Source organism: Diprion similis, chromosome 8 (assembly GCF_021155765.1).
Source record: "Diprion similis isolate iyDipSimi1 chromosome 8, iyDipSimi1.1, whole genome shotgun sequence".
Classification (NCBI taxonomy): Eukaryota; Metazoa; Arthropoda; class Insecta; order Hymenoptera; family Diprionidae; genus Diprion; species Diprion similis.
The window spans coordinates 1,550,014-1,572,957 of NC_060112.1; the positions used below are offsets into that span (position 1 = coordinate 1,550,014).

The window sequence follows — 22,944 nt, forward strand, 5'->3', positions numbered from 1 at the left end:
AGTCAAGTCTACTTGCACTGTTCGCAAAAGGCAACCGATTATCAATTCTGTTGAAATCTCTCCAATCGAAATCGTTCACTTGCAGCCTCGCCGAGGGTTGTGTTGATGGTACGAACCTGTGCATGCACACTGTGCAGAAATAATTGTGAAATTCTGTTTATACGGTAGTGGAAAAGGTAGTGATCGATGCTGGGAATTTAACACCAGGGGTTGTTCGCCGTGTATAACCTACATACGTACTTCCATACCAATTTTGCTGGATGTAGCGGTCAAGCGGCTTGGACGTTTACAGGGTGAGCTACCCGAGCATTAACATGCATCCCATTAAAGTGACATGGCACTTTCCACGCCTTGCGATATTGGCACCCTCCAACCCTCAACCGAGATTACTCGAGAACTAACTGATCGGCACTCTTGCCAGAAGTTATAAGCGAAAAGCAGGAAATGCAGGTCAAGTTTTGATGAGAGATGGAGTTGGCAATATCACGTTTTCCACCGATGAATTCATAGAGAAATTCTCTACTTCTTTTTCTATGGCTTTACTGCTATTGCTTGATTAAAACACTAATTTGAATACGATGAGCGAGCATGCCACGAAGTGCTTCGAAAAACCGTATCACGAATATATGTTAATAACGGATATCCGGTGACATAGAGAAGCTCGCCCTGCAGGTAGTTGATACATCATTTTTTTACTCGAACAACGGTCTCAATTTTTACCTGATATTGAAAAACCTTGAAGAATGATCACCTCGCACGGCTATATAAACCTATAAAATTGATACATTCAGTTATGCATATATTGTGCACACGTGTCCCTGTACACCTATACCTCTCTATAAGACCGCCCTATATATGGCATTACATCAAAACGGCTTTTTTCTAATTATGGCACTTTTTCAATTTACGGCTCAGAATTACGTTTCGTTATACGGCTTAAATGTTTGTTTTTTATGCAAGCATTTTTACAAGAAACAAACGGAATAAAATGTTTCATGAACTAAAAACTATGTTAATTTATAAAAAAATTGGAATAGAACCAATTGAATCTGCATGTGAAAAAAAACAATTGATTATACAGCTTTTCTCTTTGCGGCGAACTTTTCTGGATCGTATCCAGGCCGTAAAGCGAGGTAAGTATGGGTGTATAAGGATATCAGGGAAGATTACGAAGGGTGAGGGTGTTTCTTAGAATTGAGGTGAAAATTCCAATGGTGAATTCGCCCATCCGTGTGGTATTCGACAGAAAGTAAGACGATCGTCTCCGTAATATTTCGGTACACCCATCCTTGTCTCTCGCATTCCGTACGTCGGACGCTATCTTATGGCATCTTGTTCCGCTAAAATCGTTTTTCAACTGGCTATATGTGCGAAGGAACCTCGATAGATAACCTCGACTACGATAGAGAAGAGCCCCCGTGGCCGCCTGTAATGAAATATCCGCTCTCGGACAAGGCCACGTACCCTTACGCATCCTTTGAATACCATCACACCTTCCGACAACGCCGTCATTCATGCTTGAGGCTGCGCGAGACTTGCCGAGAAATTTCTCATCTCACCTCATGGTCAAGGACTTACGGGTTTGACCTATAGAAGCTTGTGGAACTCTTTGTTCCCACGGGAAGTGGAGATGTTATCCTATTTCTTGCGTCCAAGTTCGCGACAAAAGTCATTTACTCCCGCATCGTCGCATCGTGAAGGATTAACCACAGGGTACGAAGAAAATAATGGAGAAAAATGATGGGGCAGAAGAATAGTACATTGGACAGACAAAAGTCAGAGATCGGGGATCCAGGTCACGTGCTCGAGGCGAGATCTATGAAATGAGAATGAATCGAGGTGGCGTGGGAAGAAAGAGAGAAGAGGGGGTTCCACCCCCACCTAATTACTAAATCCCAGATTAAAACCGAGACTCTGAACTTTTCGTCAGTGTTCACGTTTACCCTTGCATGGCGTTAGCTTCGGATATTCCGTGAAATCGCTGTGGTACTAAATAATGAATTACAGGTATTCAGGTTTGAATGAGATTTTATTGTGATTAATATAAACATAACTATACTTAACGAGTTGATATATATGATAGCAAATCGATGTTGTTGGTTATTAACGTAAAGTTTTCATCGACAGGTTGTTACACGAGCATAGATTGAAAATTGTTGAGGATCTTGAGGAACTCACGAACTGCATACGTCCGCTCTGGTTAGAGGGGTGCCCTGATCGATTTCGACGTTGACGTAGATGTCGAGGTTCACGTATATCAAACGCAATAAAGGACTTAACAGCCCCATTCTGTACAAAATTCTGAACAAAAACACTACGAACCACTTTTATTTAGTGCAGATATAAAGAAATGGCACGGATTCTACGAAATCGCAATAGTAAATTCATAGAATTCGTGCCATATCTGTATTTCTGCGTCAAATGAAAATGTGCTGGAATATTTTTGTCGAGAATTGCATACAAAATGGGGCTGTTGAGCCCTTTATTGTGTTTGAGGTATGTGGATTTCGATATTTGTCATTTGACAGTCGAAAAAATGTAACTGGGTATTTGAAAAGTTGGAGATATAGAATACGAATATAAAACTGAAGGACTCTATAAAGGTAGCAGAAAACATTTCGGAACCAGATGTGTAATTACGAATCACTTCTCAGAGCCTAGCAAGTGTTTGAGGACGCAACAGTCAATTCTTTGGTTTTGGAAAACTTGACGACAGTTTATATATATATATATATATATATATATATATATATATATATATATATATATATACTGGCTGACTAGTTTGCTCTGCGGTTCTTCAACATGTCCGAGGATAAATATCTCATCAACTTTGCTGTGCTGAGTTTTAGGTATTAACCTACCAGGATTTCCCTGCTGCTGCTACTCCTGCTGCTACCCTGCAAGCTTGGTCTTCGATCCCGTTAGCAGAGAGGACAACTTATCCGCCTCCAGGAAAATTACATCTGCTGGCTGGCTGCTGGGTGGTTGGGCAAAGTTACTTCTCCCCTTCTCAAACTCTCGTCCGCCACTCTCTAAGGGTGCAGGATGGGAGTGGGCGACGTCTTTGCGTCACTTATCGAAGTTCGTATGTATTTATGGTATGTATATGTACGCCCAACGTCAATTATACACGAACGTATCTGCTGAAGGAAATCGAAATCGATATTCCTGTTTGGTTCTTATCTCATTCATTTACCGGTTTTGTTGTAGTATACATGTATATATATATACATCTGAATAGGTATTATATCTTTTTACTCTTAACGCTTTGTCTCCACATATCCTTCAGCTTTGCTCACCAGCTAATATATCCATCCATCCATCCATCTTCTTCTTCTTCTTCTACTTCTTCTACTTCTTCTTCTTCGGGCAATCAATACCCTCGCGTAAATAATGTACCAAACGTCGTCGTCGTCGTCTTCCCGGGCATCAAGGCCTGGTTACCCCTAACGACATGAAGCCTATAGGGGTACGTATACACGGACCCCTTGACGTTGTTAGCGTTAGCGCGTTTACACGCAGCCTCATCGAGCGACGAGGTCGTTATATTTCGTTTTGATATTTAACATACCGAGGATGAGGAATTTTCTTTTTTTTTTTACCATAAAGGACTAAATGAACATGTACGTATATCTGTACGACTACATACAATACACTAGATGCTGGCCCAACGCCATGATGTGGAAACTTCTCTGATCAGGTTGTATTTGTAGGTATTATATTATCATATGTGCGTGTAAGGTCTAGAGGAATCGGAAGAGAGAAAACGAGAGATAGAGAGAAGTTGGAAATCCTTTTATATACTGTGGGAAAGTGTTGGGAAATTGGTGATGTGTGAGAATTGGTCCGAAGCGATTGGTCGCGCGCACACCTCTGTGTGTGTGTGTGTGATAATCTGTAAATAAAACTTTTAGATTGGTTCTCCTTGACCGCATTCGAAAGTAAGGAAGATGGAGAGGCAATGACGATCCACCATCAGTTTAATTTCTTTGCGATCTCGTATATGTAAGACTGTATTATGCAAAGTTTGCGGAATTTCAACGATATGAGAGAGAGACAGAGAAAGACAGAGAGAAAAAGTGTTTAGGTAGGTGAAAATTTCTCCGCACGAAATTTCCCTTTGCAAAAGAATATTCTTTCGAATCTTGGTTAAACCCAAATAATCCTCTGAAACGATGATTAAATCTCTGACGAATGCCCGCAGCAATCGAATCCTGCTGAGTTGGATTTTTCTAAATTTTAGTAGCTGCGAGGCAGGACGAACATGTGGATCAGATACGGCTTTGAGGTGATGCACTTTGAATCAGGTTAATTGAGAAACGATGTCGAGAGCTTAGCGCGAGAAAAGCGGTTCAAACAAAATAAAACTGAGCTAGACTAAACGGAACTAGAGATGACAAACGTAAAAGAAGAAACAAGGTTTTACCCGTGAGCCTGAAACTTTAAAGAGGTCAGTTTTTTTTCATCTAAACTTATTTATATGTATTTTATCATTGTTTTCTAGTATTAACAAGGTTTTATGTTATACCAAAGAGTTTCGAGCAATTAACAGTTTTATGAGTAAAGTTGCCTCCCTGCAGCACTTTGATTAGTGGCCGCTTAGCACCGAAGTTTTATCTCCTGGCAATGAGATAAAGTTCTTGCCTCGCCCAAACGTCTCTTATCATCATCATCATCATCCTCCTCCCCCTCTTTTCTCATGCGCTCCTTTCCTTCAATCGATTATACCTGTTACGTGTAACTCTTTTCAATCGTAAGAATTGACATGCTCATTTCGAACCCAACCATAGCGTGATATTGATCCCTATAGTTCCATGTTATACAAAAATGGAAAAATGTTGTACTTGCGCATATTTATATACCCACTTGTCGCAGTGATCGTTTTGATCGGTCTCCGTATTCATGCAAAATTTCTGCCAAAATCTTTATCAATAACAAAATGACCATGTTCCTTTTTATTGCACAACTCAGTGGACACAACAGTCCATAAAATGCGATCTAGAGGGTTGGAAATACCGCTCCGTCCAATAAATGATGCAGGAACTTGTGTGTAGATACATCTGACCTTGCGATTTTTCGCTATAAATATCGCTAGGTTATAGCTCTGGATATGCGGTTATATAACGAGAGTTTCAACTTCGTCCTCAAATAATGTTAGAGTGCAGTTGTTACGCCACAATTTGCACAGCAATTTCTTTCAAGGTCACCCATATCAGCTACCAGCTAGAGTCTAGACTCAGGCTCCGGGGATTCCTTCAGTTTTACAGACAAATAACCTCCTGCAAGGCTAGATCGATTGTCCACCTCTCTCGAGGACCCAGTCTTGGAACAATTGTTTTTCCGTTTTTTCCCCACTTTTCTCCTTACTTTTTATCCGCGCTTCTTCGCTGTCTCGCTGTATTTTCTGTATCGGTGTCTATACCTATACCCACATAACTCGGTCTTCCATCATGTCCTCGTGTAATTTTTTATCTCGGTATAAGGTATATACATAGATAATCCTCTGCGGAAAGGGGTCCGGCTTTGATCTTTGGGAAAAAAACAACTCGCTGTGGCAAAAAACGAGATAATTTTTATACCGTCGATATTGTAACTCCCCCTCCATGTCTCTCTCTCTCGCTCTCGCCTATAATCTGCAAGAAGTTCAGAACTTTTCACCGGTATACAGCTACGTTATTATAGGTACAACCCTTAGTACCGCATACTGTAACTCTCACTTCAAGATTGCTAAACTTCAAAAGATTTGAAACGCTATTTCGCTTTGAGAAATTCAAATGAGTTTGTCTGATCTCTCTGGTGGCTACCACCTTTCCTACTCCTCCTCGTCTCTACGGCATGATTTATCTGTACGTCATTCCGACCTTGTAGGTATAATTTTGGAATAATGATGGCAGGTGAATTCAGATCACTGACCACTGATGCATAACTTCAAGCGACTCTGCACGGAGAGCGTATTATGGATACTCTCAAAATACAATCATTGTAAGCAGACTCAGAACTAGGAGTATAAAACATGGAATACGGAGTCACATATTGTACTGGAACATCAGAGACGTTAAATTGGTCAGGCCTACGAAAGTTGAGCTGGAATATCAGCGTACATCAGACACGGCAGAAGAGAACAGTTGGAATTGTACGCGACAGTGGCCTCAAGAAGAGTTCTCATGCTCATAGAATTTATCACCCCTCCGTCTTTTGTGGAGAAGCGTAACTCAAGGGAGACGAGAATACGGTTTGCATGGGCAAAAAATACCGCGAGCTCCCTGGAAAACAAGATTATAACCTTTCGCTGCGCGAGGAGGAGGATTCCATTAGCAATATCGAATTCAAGTTTGCCGTCCGCAATCCCTCAACCAACATCGATGATGATGCAGCAACGGTTAGAGGAAGACAAGAGGTATTGCAATACTGTATAAGTGAAAAATATTTGAAAATACGAACGGGTACGTATAATATACAAAATTCTTTCTCACGAGTCGGTCGCAATCGCATCTCGCTTTTCTTCTCTTGGATTCGACAGTCAGCGCTCTTCAGGTATCGCGTTGTTAATACGCGTATACACCGTATCTTACATCTCCCGCAAGAAGAGGAATAGAAACGCATAGAATGAGTAAGGGCAAAGTAGAACAGCCGGGCAAAGTGCGAGTTTTCATCCTTGGAAGATGAAGTTTGCTCAAGTACTTAGAGAAGTTGTACAATATTCCGCGTGGGAGGTGCGAGAGAACGTTTTCACGTTTCATAAGTCCCTCTTTCCGTCCCCTGTGGTCCTAACCTGAAAGCGTGTGATGGACGCGCGCGTGTAACATACAAGAACCAAGTTTCCAAATCCAAGAAGTGGGAAACCAGTCGTGCCATGGACTGTTCGAGTCATCTCGCTTTTCCTCCACCTAGGCACACATACCGTAATTCCTCCATACCATGATGTGCCGCGCCATTTTGTACACCGTGAAAAACCGGCGAACGAACAAAATGGCGCATGACGCTATGACTGAGTCCTCGAATGTATGTAGGTACCTTTACACCGCCGGTCTCGAGCAATGCCTGCGACGAATATAAAGGAGGTAATTTAACGACGTTGAAATTGCCTTTAGGCACCACGATATATGAGTATTGTACTTTGGCATGGGCGAGGAACGACAAATTGAATTCGTTTATTAAACTTCTCGAAGAAATCCGATACCGTTCTCCTATCTCTCTATCATGCGCCGTTGCCGGCGCTAACAGTATGTTCACAGGAATGCATGCACTATATACCCAATTACTCCCAATTGTGCATTACAGTAGCTGCCTCTACCGCTATTACTGCAAGACTACTGATCCACATTGCAACGTGTTCCATCGACGCTTCGAAATCGAACTAATTGTAAACGCAATCCAACTCCTGAACCGAATCGGTGACTAACCGAATCTTGTATTGCCATGTATGTATAGAGGCATTCCATACAAAACCGACCAATGAAGTCCGTGAATACTGGAAGCAATCTTTCGAAAAAATTTTCAGACATTTTTACAAGTACTGAAAAATTCGTAGCTTGTGATAAAATAGTTTTTTTTTTTGTCCATTTCTCAAGTAATTCTTAACATTCAATTTTTTCATATTTTACTTATGGACCTACAACTAAAAACGAAAAAAAATACCTAGTACTTTAGTTTGATATCTGGTTTTGAAAAGGCTATGACCATTTAAAAGAAATTCTGCGAAATTTAAAAAATTTATTATATTTGGATGGTTCGAGATAAAAATGTAAAAAAATGTAACAAAATGTGTTCAGTAGGTATAGAATAATAGAAAATTTTCAACAAAATTAAAAATGGTCGGGATCACAGATTGGTCGGCTTCGTATGGAATGCCCAGTGCATATTTTTTTATTCCAGTATAAAACTTGCAGGTCAACGTGAATGTGAATTACCTACACTCAAAATTAATGTTGCAACATATCTTTTTGGCGAGGAGACAGATGAACGGAGAGACAAAACGAGAATAACGGGTCAAATTACTCTGTAATTCACATGTAGTCAATTTATAGTACGTGACAATGATTAACCGCATGATAAATAGTCATTTTTTCTCCATGAGTAACATAAGTAGAACCGTAAATGGGATTGACCCGACGTTAGTTCGTCTGTACCGCATTTTAAGCGATAGGGTAAGGAGATAACAAGGAGGCAAGAAACTCGCTAGGAAAAAGCGACACAGTGTCCATTATATTCAGACCAGCATCGCTCACCTAACCAACCACCGAGAGTCCCTCTTGGCTTGCTCTGCTTCCATATAAATTTTCGCTTACGCAGACCCTCGCTATCTAAGGCTACTTAAAATTCCTTTCAGAGGGAGAGAGAGAGAGAGAGAGATGCGCTCTCTCGTTCCTGCTCCTCTCCACCATTTCGTGAAATTTCTTTTTTTCCAGTCATTCCTGGTGATGCCTTGCTGTCAGGACAAAGTCCGTATCACCGTGTTGTCTCTGCACTCTAGGGTACGGAGTTGAATTTCGGACGACCAGCTGCTTGGAACACAGAATGTTGTTGTTACGTACATTTAGAATTTCACTTGACAGACGTGCACGCCAGTTTAATTTCAAAGTTGGTCCGGGAAAATATGCCCCCTCAGTGGAGGAGTGAGGGGAATTTATCTCAGATTCTTCGCACATCTCTCTTGTCTGCAAAGGTAAATTCATTCATGCTCGAGTAAAGCTTCTTTCCTTTCCATACCTCCTTCCATTCTATTCTATTACCTTTACTTCGCTTTTAGCCACTTTACATCCTGAGGGTACGTAGACGGGTAGATATATTTCTGGTAAGAAGACCAGATTTCCGTTTCTAGTCACTGCCATTATTGTAGCATTTGATCAGTCGAGATTTATGGTGGATTCACCGAGTGAATAGTTGCTTTGCGGCTCGACGTTTCTATTTAGCTAGACACTTTTTCATTTTAACTTTCCAACGATCATGTATTGTAGCATCGGATCAAGCATTTCGAGCAGACTGTGCGATTTCTCATGGATTTTGTTGGAGGCTCAAATTGTTGTTTCATTATAGTCCGCTGATCATTTTCAATCGTTTGATTTCAACTCGAACACCTTATAGAGAGCGTAATTCAATGTTAAATACGAGTTTACGCTTCTCTTGACAGTCTATTTCTTTCTTGTAAAATAATTATCATACAAACAAACGCGATGCTTTGAAGATTAGAAATCTAACGTAACATGATTCTCTGGAATTTATGATGGTATAATGTGATGGGGAATAAAATGAAATTGGCTATAAGAAATTTGAATAAAAGTCCGGAGAACTGGATAAGTATATTATCGGTACATATAGTTTTCCATTACGATACGGTGGTAGGTAATACGCGTTACGGTACTCGTAAAATTCTATTACGATATGAAACAAAAAAATTTTACCGTCGTTCCCGCAGTTGTTATTCCATAGACCAGCTCTGCACAGATATTCAGGTATACATATAGACGTATATACTACGAATCTCGCTTTTTGTCCATCTTGGGTGGCTTCAAACTTGGAGTATGCGATATGCGGAAAGTAATGAATTAGTCTTTTGTCGATTATCGTGGGGAAAAGAATCTCTGTAAAATAAATAATCATTTATGACAGTAATGATCTTGGAATCGTTGGAGACACTCTCGCAACGGACTTATGAGAATTTCGCTCTACGAAGGTAAATATATATATCTAAGGTAAATATATACATTTCACTGATTTTTCGCGACCTCCTCTTCCTCACTTCCATTTCCTCTTTTCTCTCTCCGTCTTGATTTTAAACATTATAGATATAATGAACAAATTCCAGTGAGATAGAGGAAATGAATAAGAGATAGAATGAGAAAGAGAAAGAGAAAGAGAAAGAGGAAGGGAGCACTTTCATCAGGGTCTCTTGGGAAATCAAAAACATTTAATATCTACCATCCGCGAAAGACTTTGAGAGATCTCTCTTCTTTGACAATGGATTATAGATATAGATATATAAGGTATACACTATATATGTATAAATATTTCATTTCTATGTATCTTATAACACATATACCAGGATTTCGTATACCTATCATTCATATACTTACTAAAGATTGTCGTATTATACATGTAATAGACCGAGAGTGCATTTTAACAACTCGTATTATTATTATCGTGGTTATAGTTCACTGCAATGCACCTCGTGTACTAGACGATGTATTATCACGATGATTCAGAGCGAAAATAATTAGACTCTTCTTAAAGATACGAAGAACGTTGTTGTATATATTCAACGACTCGTTGCCATTTTGTCGCTTACAATTAGATTTAATCGTGAGAAATAGTTTCTTCATTTTATCATCGTTCCAAAAATCCGTGACTCCTGTACTACGTCTTCGTTATCTGCAATTCATCAGTATCAATTCACCGCATTGAATTAGGCTTCTTTCTCTTATTTCGTTCCAAGTGTATAAATTCATGAGAATAATATTATCACTCGGAAGCATAATTACTTATAATTGTCGATCAGAATATATCTAACGGTCATACTGATTTGTTTCCTTGTCTTTAACACTTCGTGCTGCTGCTGCTGCTGCTGGTACTGCAACCTGAGTGCAGTTAGTTTGCGACGGAATTTCTAATTAAGTTTTTAATTGCATCTGAACGAGTAATTATATTATAATATGCACGTGATGCCGATCGATAGATATCTCTGGTGCAAAGTAGAGATGCGATGGATGTTGCGGGGATGGTTATTTGATTTAGAGCGTAAATCAGTGAACATACTCCACCTCCGCCCTCCATGCAACACCGCCACACTGCAAATACTGTCAATCAAGCTAAAAGCGTTTCTCCACCTATTCTCATCCTAGCTGTATCTACCCATCGACTCATATTATACACCTATAATACTAACTACCGTCAATTTGTTGATATACAGGGATTCAAAGTCAGAGAGGTTAATTGGAATCTCCAAATCGGCAAATTGTTCCGTTGAGGGTATGATGATCATCATGAGACACAAGCTTTTTCGCCTTGAAGCGGACACTCTTGGATCATCAAACTTTCGTTCGTTTACTCATTTATTACTGGTACACACAAGTAGCCAGCGTTTTTACGTAAGCTTTCGAGGGAAGCCCGTTGTGTACTACAAGGTTATCTGAATCGTGGGGGGAGAAACGGTGGAGTATAGAGGTGGGTACAAAGCATCGATGATAATGTCGGAGAAAGAGGAAAAAGGAGGAGGAGAGCCGCAACCTCACGTATGAATGAGCCATCATCCTTCCGCTTCTTTATCCGCCTGCACTGTGTACACAACATCAGTGTTCAACTCGGCTAACACCAAGATAATCCGACGTTATGGTAACATCAACGCGGGGAAGTTTGCCGTGATAAGTGTATTCACACTTGAAAATAAACCCGCAACGTGGTCTGGACAAGCAGAGATAGATACATGGATAGATAGTTTATTTTTATCCATGGCCATATTGCGCAAACTTGCCATGGATGGCATTCACACCAAAGACATGTACCGTAAGGGAATGAAAAAGTAGAGGCGCCAAAGTAGGCAAAGAGGGCTGAAAAGATAAAGGCAAAGACGAGATTTTATAATCCAATGAATTCATAAGGTCTAATGACGTAGATTCAAGGCGACTGAAAATGCTTAAGGCAATTACTTGCGAACACGACTTACGAAGGTCGGCGGTGATTACTTAACTTCAGACCATTTCTAGACTCCCGTTTTTTCAAAGAGATATATTTCGAACGTAGAGACGTTGACTATTTCACAGAATTTCAGCGATACAAAATTTTTGCCATGTTTTTCCTCTTTCGAAACCTAATCATTGATCAGCGTCAGAATGTTCTGAATTTTTATGAAATGCAAGGTGATTGACCCGCTGTATTTACCCTGGATAAACCGTTTGAAGAGATCTAATTCAGGGACTTTATAGTCTCTCGTAAAGGCGAAGTGGAAATCTTCAAGTGCAGGAATTAACACGACTAATCCGAAAAATCAACGCGTTCCGAGGACGTTAAGATCACAGTGAGAGGAAAGGAACGAGTGTTTCTCTCCGTGGCATTACGAGAATTTGTTAGCAGCACCAGGTGCAGGTTCTGCGCTCTTTTGCTACTGCAAAAAAGCAATTCAACTCAGAGAGTGAGAGAGAAAATTGAAGAAGCGAGTGGAGCGCGGAGGGAAGAGGGGGGGGATTTCAGGTCAATTAATCGTTATCGCCGTGTAGCGCGGCGCTTCGTAGTTTTCAATTTTCCCGTCTTACGTGAGCTCTTCTCCTTCGCGATCACGAAATGGAGTTGGAATTTTCTAGGTTCGGCTCTTATCGCCCTGTTAAACGGCCTCTGAAGTGTCGTTCGAGTTGGGGCGGTAAAAAAGCAGCCGCTCTGAGCTAGCTGAAAGGGGAGGAAAACTCGTACGGGTTTTTCTAATGCCCAATTTGCTTAAAAGGCGTAAACCATCTGCACAACCGAAATAAGGGCTGAAAGAACACCTATTGCGTAATGATCTGTTTGTTTTTCACATGACGCGGCTTATTAGTTATTCGGGCATTGCATGTTTGAACCACGAGACTGAGCTTTTATCTGCGTTGTTTCATACCCTCTGCGAAATCAGCCTCCTGCAAATCCCTTCATACCTCGAAGCCCTACGAATATACCTTAGTTCGAGTTTAAAAATAGGTGTACGTGTAAGCTGTTGTTCGTAATCGCTAAATTTTTACCCCGAGACTCGTTTCATGTATATTATATCTATAGCAATGTATCACTTATAACATTATGTAAATACCTGCGAATACATTTTCATAAACGGAAATGAATTTGCAATAGACTGTGTCGTAACAGCTTTGTAAGCGATGAAAAATGAATATCGTGTAAAAAAAGTTTACAAATTTTTATGGCGATTGCGGTGGGATAAAAACGGAACTACTCAGAGATACGAATGTATAACGTAATATATGTATAACAATAAAATTTTGTAACTCAAAAAGCACTATAAAACATTGCATGTTTGCATTTTTCTTCCTGTGTATAGTATAGTTTTGGAATTTATAACTTATTTACTATTCGTTACTATCGGATAATGGTATGGCTATTAGACTATGTAATACGACCTTCTCTTTTTCTTTTTCTCCGAAATAAAAAGAAGAAGAAAATAGATGATAAAAAAAGAAAACGCGACCAGCTTGTACAAAATAGACTTTCGTCAGGCCGTGAGTAGTATGAGATGTATAAGGTTCCAAACCACCTTTGATGAAAACCGTCTCATCGCAAAATCGATATTACTCTCTGGCCATCGCGGCTAGCGGATTAGTTTCCTCGTGAGACCAGACGCTCACTCTCTTTCCCTCTCGAAATCTGGCTTTTGGCCAACATTTCTGAATGTTCTCTCCCGTATTCCTCGCCTTTTTTCCTTGCAAATTATCTTTTCCAAAAATACGTATAATGTATTTCTATTGCGAGAATATCCCCGAAACTTCTTGCAAAACAAGACAAAAGATGAAAAAAAAGTAACGGAGAGTACAACTTGAGGGAGAATTTGAGCAAAATATTTCCCGTCGCGTTTGGATAAGGAAACAATAAATCGCTCAACGTGCCTGTTGGGGTTTGTTCACGCCAGATTGGTGGGAAGAGCAGGTTTGAACGTGTTGAGAAAGTAGAAAGCACAAAACTCAAGTGTCACTACTACAGTTTTATCTTGAAAAAAGTGAATTTTTTAAATCTCAGGAACATAATGATGGTTTGAGATGACGGTTCCTCCGAAAAGTGTATCAGCCTGCATGGACCTTAAGTGAAAATTCTATATCACATAGCGCTGAAGGGTTGTGCTGACTGTGAATATTCACGTTGATTTATAATGTAAGAAGCATGGATTGATCATCTGCGAGAAAGAGACTCACCTGTAAAGCATTCGTTCCTGACGATCGGCCTCCTGATAGATCTTGTAGTACATCGCGATCATGATAATGCCGGGTACCCAGAAACTTACACTGGAGCTGACGACCGCGTAGAATTGATTAACGTGAAATACACAAACATCCGGATAATTGGAGCGGTATTGAAGGTGTTCGGGTGTCGTATACCAGCCGGCAAATATCGGCACGAAGCTGACGACCGCCGGCGAGCACCAAACTACGCTGAGCATCGTACCGAGTCTGAGGTTAGTCATGATCAAAGGATAGTCGAGGGGTTGAACGATGGCGTAGTAGCGATCTACGCTGATGCAGCAGAGGTGGAGGATCGACACGGTGCTGAAGAATACGTCGAGCGAGTTCCACACGTCGCACATGAAGTAACCAAAGAGCCATCGCCCGGACAACTCGACGCTCGCGTTGAACGTCATCGCGAATATCGCAACCAGCATGTCAGCAAGCGCCAACGACACCACGAAGTAGTTCGTTATCACGCGCAGTTTACGGTGTCGCATCACCGACACTATGACCAACAGGTTGCCGAAGAGGGCGCAGAGGATTATGAAACCCATTATGGAGGCCTTAACCACCTGCAGCAGAACGTGCTCGATCTCTTCGTTCTCCCTCACCACATCCGTCGAGTCATTGTACGACCCATACTCTCCGCTCAGGATTGTCGTCATAACCGTCGACGCGTTCGTCGAGTTGAATTCTTCCTTGGAGTCCAGCGTTTCGTTGTACTCCATGTCTTATCGCCGGACTAGCCAACTGTGATCAGTCACAAGCCAAGGTACGAACCGTCCTTTTCTTTCTCGATTTTACCACCAGACGAGTGTCGAATCTCGCGTGGGTTTTGACTTGATCAAGGTTTGGCCGTATCATCGTTTCCTCGTCGATTTGCACTGCATTATACCCGTAACCTCTATTCTTCTCCTTTGCTCTTCATCGTCGGTTTAACGTTCTCAAATCCAAATTTTAGCATCAAGCAAACCGGGCGAAAATACTGTCTGGATTAAAAATCTAAACTGATGGATCGAGGCGCGACAACTCGAGACTCCTTTCTCTGGTTTGGGACGTTCTTCATGTTTGTTTGGTTGCCTGGAGGCCTGGTGAAGTTCCCGTCACGCTTCGACTTCCTCGCATCTCGCAATGTCCCCCTGAAATCAAGGGTATATAACATGTATTCTTCTCCTTGTCTCCGTTTCAACTATACACACTGCTTATTCTTACTAGAACTTCATCGGTTACTGCGAAATAGACTTTCTCGTTTACCCCCGTCGCCCCTCCCTGCCCAATCAGAAAACCAATTACGTACAACGCTAACTTCACAATATTCCTGCAGTATTTCATCAATTTGTCAAATTGTTGGCTTGCTTATATCCTATAATAATAACTATGCCAAAAACAGTTGAACCCCCGGTTTGTGATCGATCATTGGGGAGGAAAATAACATGGACAATCCGTGAGCGTGAAAATTTTTTTACCAAGGGCAAGGTGGAAATTGAAGTGTTCGAAGAAGGGCGAAGAAAAAGATATTAACGGGAGGCAAGCGCCAGCAGTAAACAAGCAATTAACGAAGCTGCTTTTAGCATTATTAGCTTGGGACTTTGAGTGTGTGTCTGTGTGTATTCTGGGAAATTAGGTGTATAGGTTGTATGTATTGAATACCGTAGCGGTTAACAAGTCAAAGATCGTCACGACTTTGGACGTGGTTGTAGTCTACACAAGTATATTATGCTCATAATAATGTTATTCATTCCGATAACGCGTTGCAATCCCAAGTAATTCGGATACTCAATTAGTATGACAACAGTTCCATTGAAAATTTCATTTCGTAAGAATTTTCGATCTTATCAGAGTGCTGCAAGTAGTGTATGTTAATTACTAATTACAAATGTAATTTGTAATTCAAAGAAAAACAATTACTAATTACAATTTTTATTTGTAATTAGAAAAATAAAAAATACTAATTACGTTTACAATTTGTCATTAGAAAACTTTCAATTACAGATTACGAATGTAATTAGTATCGAATTCTCTTCTAATTACAAATTACGATTGTGATTAGTATCGAATTTTCTTCTAATTATAAATTACGAATGTAATTAGAATCGATTTTAGCTGTAATTGAATTTTCCAAATGTAACTGATATCGTTTTTCTGAATAATTGCAATCGTACTTCGGGTATGTATGGGTTATTCCAACGATATATGAGTGACTTCGAGTATATATGGGTCATTTAATGTGAGTATCAATAATTTCGATAATTTTTCAGTCATCCCAATAAAATTACACTGACTTTTAAGCTCACTTCGATGCTGAGTATAAAACACAATTGATTTGTCTGAATATTGTTTTAAAAATATTGTGTGAATGTAATTAATTTACTTGGTGTAATTAATTAAATCAAGATTACTAATTATATTTGTAATTCATAATTAGAAGAAAAATCGATACTAATTACATTCGTAATTTGTAATTAGAAGAAAAATCGATAGTAATTGCACTTGTAATTTGTAATTAGAAGAAAATCCAATACTAATTACAAATGTAATTTGTAATTAGAAGAAAAATCGGTACTAATTACATTCGTAACTTGTAATTAGAAGATAATTCGATACTAATTACATTAGTAATTTGTAATCGAAATTTTTCTAATTACTTACTTTTTTATTCTTCTAATTACAAATCAAGATTGCAAGTAGTACTTGTATTTCTTTTAATTACAAATTACATTTGTAATTAGTACTTAGCATATAATTAATTAAAAAAATACCCAACACTGATCGTAACGTCGCCAGCGCTGCAATCGTCATCATTATCGTCGATAATTTTCATTCTCATGGATTTATTTATGCACCAATACCCCGCGCGGTTATCGTATCGCCTACTTATACCTATAAGGTATGTATAAGGTATACATCAAAAAGCAATTAAACTGTCACCGCAACCTATTACCTACCCCCCTTACGTTATGCGAACGTATATACCTACGTACATACGTATGTACCTAACCACCCTCACTATGTGTATAATAGATAAGCACTCGCTCACTCACTCATTCACTCACTCGGAGTACCTACTCGTTTTTCACCCTCTAATCGATCGGGCTGTTCCGATCCTTCGGCCCGTGTATAGATATGTATATATAGTACATTAAGTACATCACTGTGTACATACTGTCACGGTATGTGCACAGATAAATTTACAACAAATTAATGTACCCTGATTCTTTCCATCTTTCTACCCTTTCAATGGTCTCATTTAATTCTTACACCTTCTGCCCTAGACATACTTCCATATTACACCTATATTTTCGCAACTATCATATCGTTATACGTATGAGGGTGTCCACCTCAATACAACACTCCTTCTACCCTCACATTCTCTGATTTGATCCATTTTTTTATTTTGTTATAGCTCTAAAACATTCTTCTGAATTTTTTTGGATTTTCTGTACCAACCCTTTGTTACGGGGTAGATTGTATAGATCTTGATGAGCTGCTACCGGGAGCTATACCATTCAACTTTTTCAAAATCGAGTCCTTCCACCTTCACTCATTACCTGCATCGAGAGTAGCGGTAGGTAAGTGTTCAAACCCTAAAATAGCCAAATAAGCACCTTGGCTGGACGTAGTGTATGTCCTATATACTATATATATATATATATATATACAATTGATTTATTGTGAAATATATGATGGAAAGTACAATCAGAATATGTGGAGGAAGAGAGCAAGAGAAATTGTTCGTAAGAGGGACGAAGGAAGAATTCAGTTTCATTTGGAATTTGGAATGAAAAATTACTTAAAAGTGAGTATATGAGAGGGAGGATATAAGAAAATAATGCAGGGTATAAGGTAACTGAAAGAGTGTGAGAAAAGAATCTGAGGTTTGAAGGACGTACCACCTTTCTGAATGGTAAATTTTTTTAAACTTGAAATTCTCACCAATTTGTAAATTCTGTAAAAATTTACGGAAATTCTGTAGATGACATGGTTAAGTTCTCCAGATCTCATTTTCCTTTCCCAAAATTTTATACTCACTTTACACCCTTCATCTTCTCCCTATCGTCACCGAGTCAGCAGGTTTATCTCTAAACTCCAACTAGCGAGGTTCCTACGTTCTCTAAACTCGTCACTTCGATCCCAGCTTTCGCGCAAGTCACTTCTAATTATACCTTTTCATCCCCCAATCCAATCCCTTTCCCTAAGCCCACTCCTTTACATTGACCACTGTCCTAATTCAATTACTTGATCATTATCAATAAGCCAACTAGACCATTCAAATCGTGTGTCTCCCATAAAACTGACCCCTTCCTTCTTATATCATTTCCTGCATTAGGAATAGGGACACGTAAGTGCATAATCGACGAGTACGAACCATAACATAGCCAAATCGCTCGTTGAAGTCTACGTGTTCTACCCCGAAATATCGTAGAACAACTTTCCACTTCCCAAAAAACGTGGGTGAAAATTTTATATTATTTTTTATTCATTGTTGAATAGTTTAATTCGACAAAACGCGTCACCGATGACCTCTGCCATTCTACAAATGCCGGTCAATTGGTGGTTCATGATATTTTAGGAAACAGAGAATGAAAAGATTCAGTAATCCAGCTGGTTGATGATTTGAGAATTTATTTTGATGACAGAATCACTTTTTTCTAAATACTATCTAGTATTGTTTACATCAAAGTTTATATCTTGAATACGATTATTCAACTTTCCCTATAAAAAATGATGCACATTTTTTTTTTCTTGATCGCCATATTTTGAATTCTTTGCATCGGATTTCGTATCTGTTCATTTTCGTTTCATATTACTGCTTTGCTTTATATAATGAATTCTAGGGCGCACTCAAAACGACAGCGAAACGCGAAATTATATTCATAAATCTCAATCGCCTTGAGAATTTTTATCACGCCTTACAACATGTGTGATACGTATTCGCATGCCCTTTTCACACTCCGTACATTGTACGTTGTGAATGTCTAGATTATTCCTCTTACTTTTCTGATCTATATGCTTCGCGCAAATTTACTATTTACATTATGTAGAGCTTTACTCCTATTAAGTATTGCTTGTGGTAAAGGCTTTCACTGCATTTGAACTAATTGGCTTCAAGTACACGTTTACACATGTTTAAAATTCAACGTTCTATATTTTCCGCAACGATTCGCTTTATCTCGGCGAACGAAATTTTCTCAACTCGGATGTAATAATATAAGTATGTATAAGGCAAGAATGAAGCAAGAAGAGACATTACACCGAGAATTGTTCTAAGAAAAAACCTGTTAGAGGGTTGTAACTAGTCTAATTTATCGGCGTAGCCAACTGTGTAAAAATGTTACTAGCATGACAGGAAGAGTGACCTCAGCGACGTCGTGACTTGACGATTCTTAGAGTGCGTTTCCAAACTAACCGGCGGTGCTAAAAACTCCGTAAGACAGAGGCAGAGCTATACAAGAACTCCCAGCGCAAAAAAGATAAAAGAGTCGCTTCTAGGGAATTTAATTCTTGTCAGCGAAGGTTTACTCCAGTCTACGAGCACGAATATCAGCCAATCAAAATAAAGCAAGTTGATTCGCGTATACTACGATCAGGTCGTTTCAAGAACTCTTGGTAAGCACGTGAAATATAATAAAATAAAATAATAAAAAATAAAGTGAAATGAAAAAAAGATTGAAGAAAGGAAAGAGAGTAAAAACTAAGCGAGAAGTAGCTGGAACGAAATGAAACTGAGCTGAATAAATGTTTCAAATGGGGAACAGGCGAGCGAACGAACGATAGAGAAGAAGAAAGTGAAAGAGAAAGAGAGGGTGAAGAAGTAGAGGCTCTTATTGAATTGCAAAGCTCAGGTGTAATTCAATTCGGTGAAATATTTTATTCTCTTTTCGAAATTATGAATTTTCATTTCGTCTCTATCTTGATAGTTAATTATTTCACCTAATCTTTTCGGTTAAGGTTTCACACATTATAGAAGGTACACGTAAATAATTGAGGATGATCAGGTCGATCTTTGCCGTAGAAAGGCCCTAGACTCTCTGTTCTCTCTCTCTCTCTCCCATATAGTATAATCCCGACCCGATCCTATATCCCATTATCATCCTTGTTCTGCTCCTCGTCCTGCTATAGCGAACAGAAACTCAGCAGCAGCCGTTTTTCGGTGGGATTAATTGCCCAGAGGTATAACGGGGATGAATCATCCCTCGACCGCCGCCCCAGCCATGTCTCTATATAACAGGGCCTCTATAAGATAAGGTGGGCACGCTTCGGTCGTAATAGGTATCTATATATGCGCTTCGCGAAAAAGACAATGCCGCTCGCGTTTTGATAAGGGTTCTGCTCAACGCTGCTGCTGTTCTCCACTAACGGAGTAGGTGTAATAGTTGAATGCCGGGTTATTCCGTGCATGTAATATTTTACTGGTAATTTAACACGTGGTTAATTCGCCTGTATTGATGCAATTCGGAGTACACTCTCCAATCCAATGATAGATTGAGAAGTCAGTCAATCGCAAACAAAAGTTGCTCGTCAAAATCTGGGTAGCAAAAAACGCGTCGACTTTTTATAAAAAATATACTCTGAGAGAGAATTGCACTAATTCAAGGGGATTTTGATCAAATATTTACTCTGACGATGAATTGCATAAATGCAGGCGGATTTGCCTTGGTTTAAGTTACCCTCATGCCAGAAGTCGTTATGTACGAAACAGCGAGCTTTACGATTTCCAGACCGAATAAACTGGATCATTACTGCATTCGGTACCCAGTATCAAATCTAGTTACAGCTGCAGAATAATCAGAGGCGGAGAAAAAGGGAGAAACAGAGAGCACCGTGGCAATAAACTATTTGTTTTATTTAAACGCAGAGAAAATCCCAGCGAGGTCACGCAATCTCGACAGGAATTGGATGTTTTTGCATAATTTGTTGAATGGATGTGAAAAGACTCGAGACGATTTTCTTAAATCATTTTTTCAACCAATCAAACCAAATGCCAATTCATTCATAGAGTATATAGTTTTCGTAGAAAAATTTTATTACTTTTTTACTTAATACAGTCGACACATTTTCATATTCTTGTATTAACAACGTCTCGTTATCGATATTCTATTTCCCCAGCTCGCTTCTCTTCGCCTCGCTTTGTATTTTTCATCATTCTGACTGCTCGCCGCTGCCTCTCGGCAGTTGAAGTCTGACTTCCGATTGGAATATCTTCGAATGAGATGTACAGCCGTTTAATTCTACCGACGACGTGTACCGGATTAAAAGCCTTGCTTGAAATTCAATTACCTACCTTGGCTTTGTCGAGTGGCATGATCCAACGGTCCTCCCCTCCCCCTCCATCCGTCCATCCATCCATCCGCCAATATATCCGCTATATACTCGGTGCGTTCTCGCCAAAGGGATGAAGATATTCGCATTTCATTACCCTTATACGTTTTTCTCCTCTTTCTCTCTCTATCTCTCTCTCTCTCTTTCTATCTCCGGCACAGAGGCTGGTTTACTTTTATTTCCCTTTTATATCGGATCTGTATAAATAATCACCGTTCAACGGTTCATTTGAACATATTTCGTTCATTCAATCGTTAACTTTTTCTTTTTCTGTCTCTCTCTCTCTATCATTTTTAACCTGATTACTTTCCGTACCTCCTAATCCTTTCTCTTTCATTAATTTTGTTGTTAAAACATATAACAATAATTATTTTCGTCGTTTTTAATGGTCCTCGTTCCTTTTTGTCTCGTTTTTTTATATTCCTAATTATCGAATATCGTTAATCATTGGTCAATTCATTATTCACCCCCTTTCAACTGCTTCAATCTTTATTCAATCACTAACTATTCACGTGGTTCACATTAGACGGAAACAAAAAACTTTCTCGGTACGAACGAAATCACGAAAGCAGAATCCGAATTGACGCTCATTTTTCTTCCATCACACTTTATCTTCCCCGTCGAATACCTCACTGGCACAAAACAACACGCTGCACAAACACGTTCTCTATTTCAATAGTTTTTTCATTTTGTCCACCGGAATGTTAAAAACAGACTGCCGGTTTAATCAGATTCAAAGTCGGTGACCAAATTCCTTCGGTACTGTCACCAAGAATGTCCAGAAACTCTAAAAGCAACGCATCGTCTTCTTCTTGTTTGGTAGGCACCTTTCTCCATGCAATCGCACGACTAAACAAACATTCAGTTTCAAAGAGTTCCTTCTTCTAACCAAACCTCGTGCGTATAACGATAAACAATTGGAATGCGACTTGTTGCATATTATAATACACAAAAGCACCGAACTACTTCCTTTCTCACAATCAGCTGCAGGGATGTAGACTTCTTACAAGACTCTGATTCACCATCAACACGAACTCGCAACTAGAATGTCGAGGTTCTCGGAAAAATCTGGAACCCCTTGCTGCAGGTCCCGCCGGTTTCGGTGTCGATGGTACGACTGGCGAGGTCGCAGTGAGGCCGCCGAGGCTGGGGGTTGCTGGAGCTCGTTCCCGCGCACCGTCGGCCACCCCAGGCGGATGCCTGATGCCATGCCGTCCTTTTCACCCCTCGAGCCCCGGCCTGCCGCGGGGTCCACACTCTCAGCTCGACCTGCGGTATATCTCTACCTACCTTCGATTTCACCCCGTATCCCAAATAATCATGATCATCGATTACAGGATTTATGGATATTGGCGGAACAGTTGTCATTTCACTCTCAAGTTGAAAGAAGGTTAATTTTCTAATAGTCTGCACTGTATGTAAGTGGAAGAACTGTGGTGCTATCGATATTGGCTTCTGTGAACAGCTAATGTAAAACAATTTCTTTGAACAATCTGATGATTTAGCATCAAATAGTCAAACGTTTCTTACCAGTGTCCTTTTAATTAACATAATGAAGTCAGCGTCGCTTCAGTAATATTTAAGAAGAAGTTTGACTTCCAAACTCATGCAGTTCGCGTGCACAGATCATTGTGATACTGTGGTGATTATGAGGGATGCAGATGATCGATTATAATCTAACCAATGATTTGATGTGAAGTATACATCGTCTTGA

General features: G+C 39.7%; 1 protein-coding gene across 2 annotated transcripts in view; it reads right to left on the reverse strand.

Annotated features, from left to right (window-relative positions):
* The window catches only part of LOC124409533 (octopamine receptor beta-1R-like), a 40,373-nt gene extending 18,813 nt beyond the window's left edge, over nt 1–21,560 (reverse strand). Inside the window, exons 1-2 of one of the 2 annotated variants that reach the window (XM_046887210.1) lie at nt 21,193–21,560; nt 13,881–15,049 (exon numbers count right to left, since the gene is read on the reverse strand). In XM_046887210.1, coding sequence (XP_046743166.1) covers nt 13,881–14,638 — 758 coding nt within the window. In that variant the 5' untranslated portion in view covers nt 14,639–15,049; nt 21,193–21,560. Of the gene's footprint in view, nt 1–13,880; nt 15,050–20,578; nt 20,670–21,192 lie in introns of those variants that run through there. The other variant, XM_046887212.1, reaches the window with a different exon arrangement.
* Between the last annotated feature and the right edge of the window lie 1,384 nt (nt 21,561–22,944).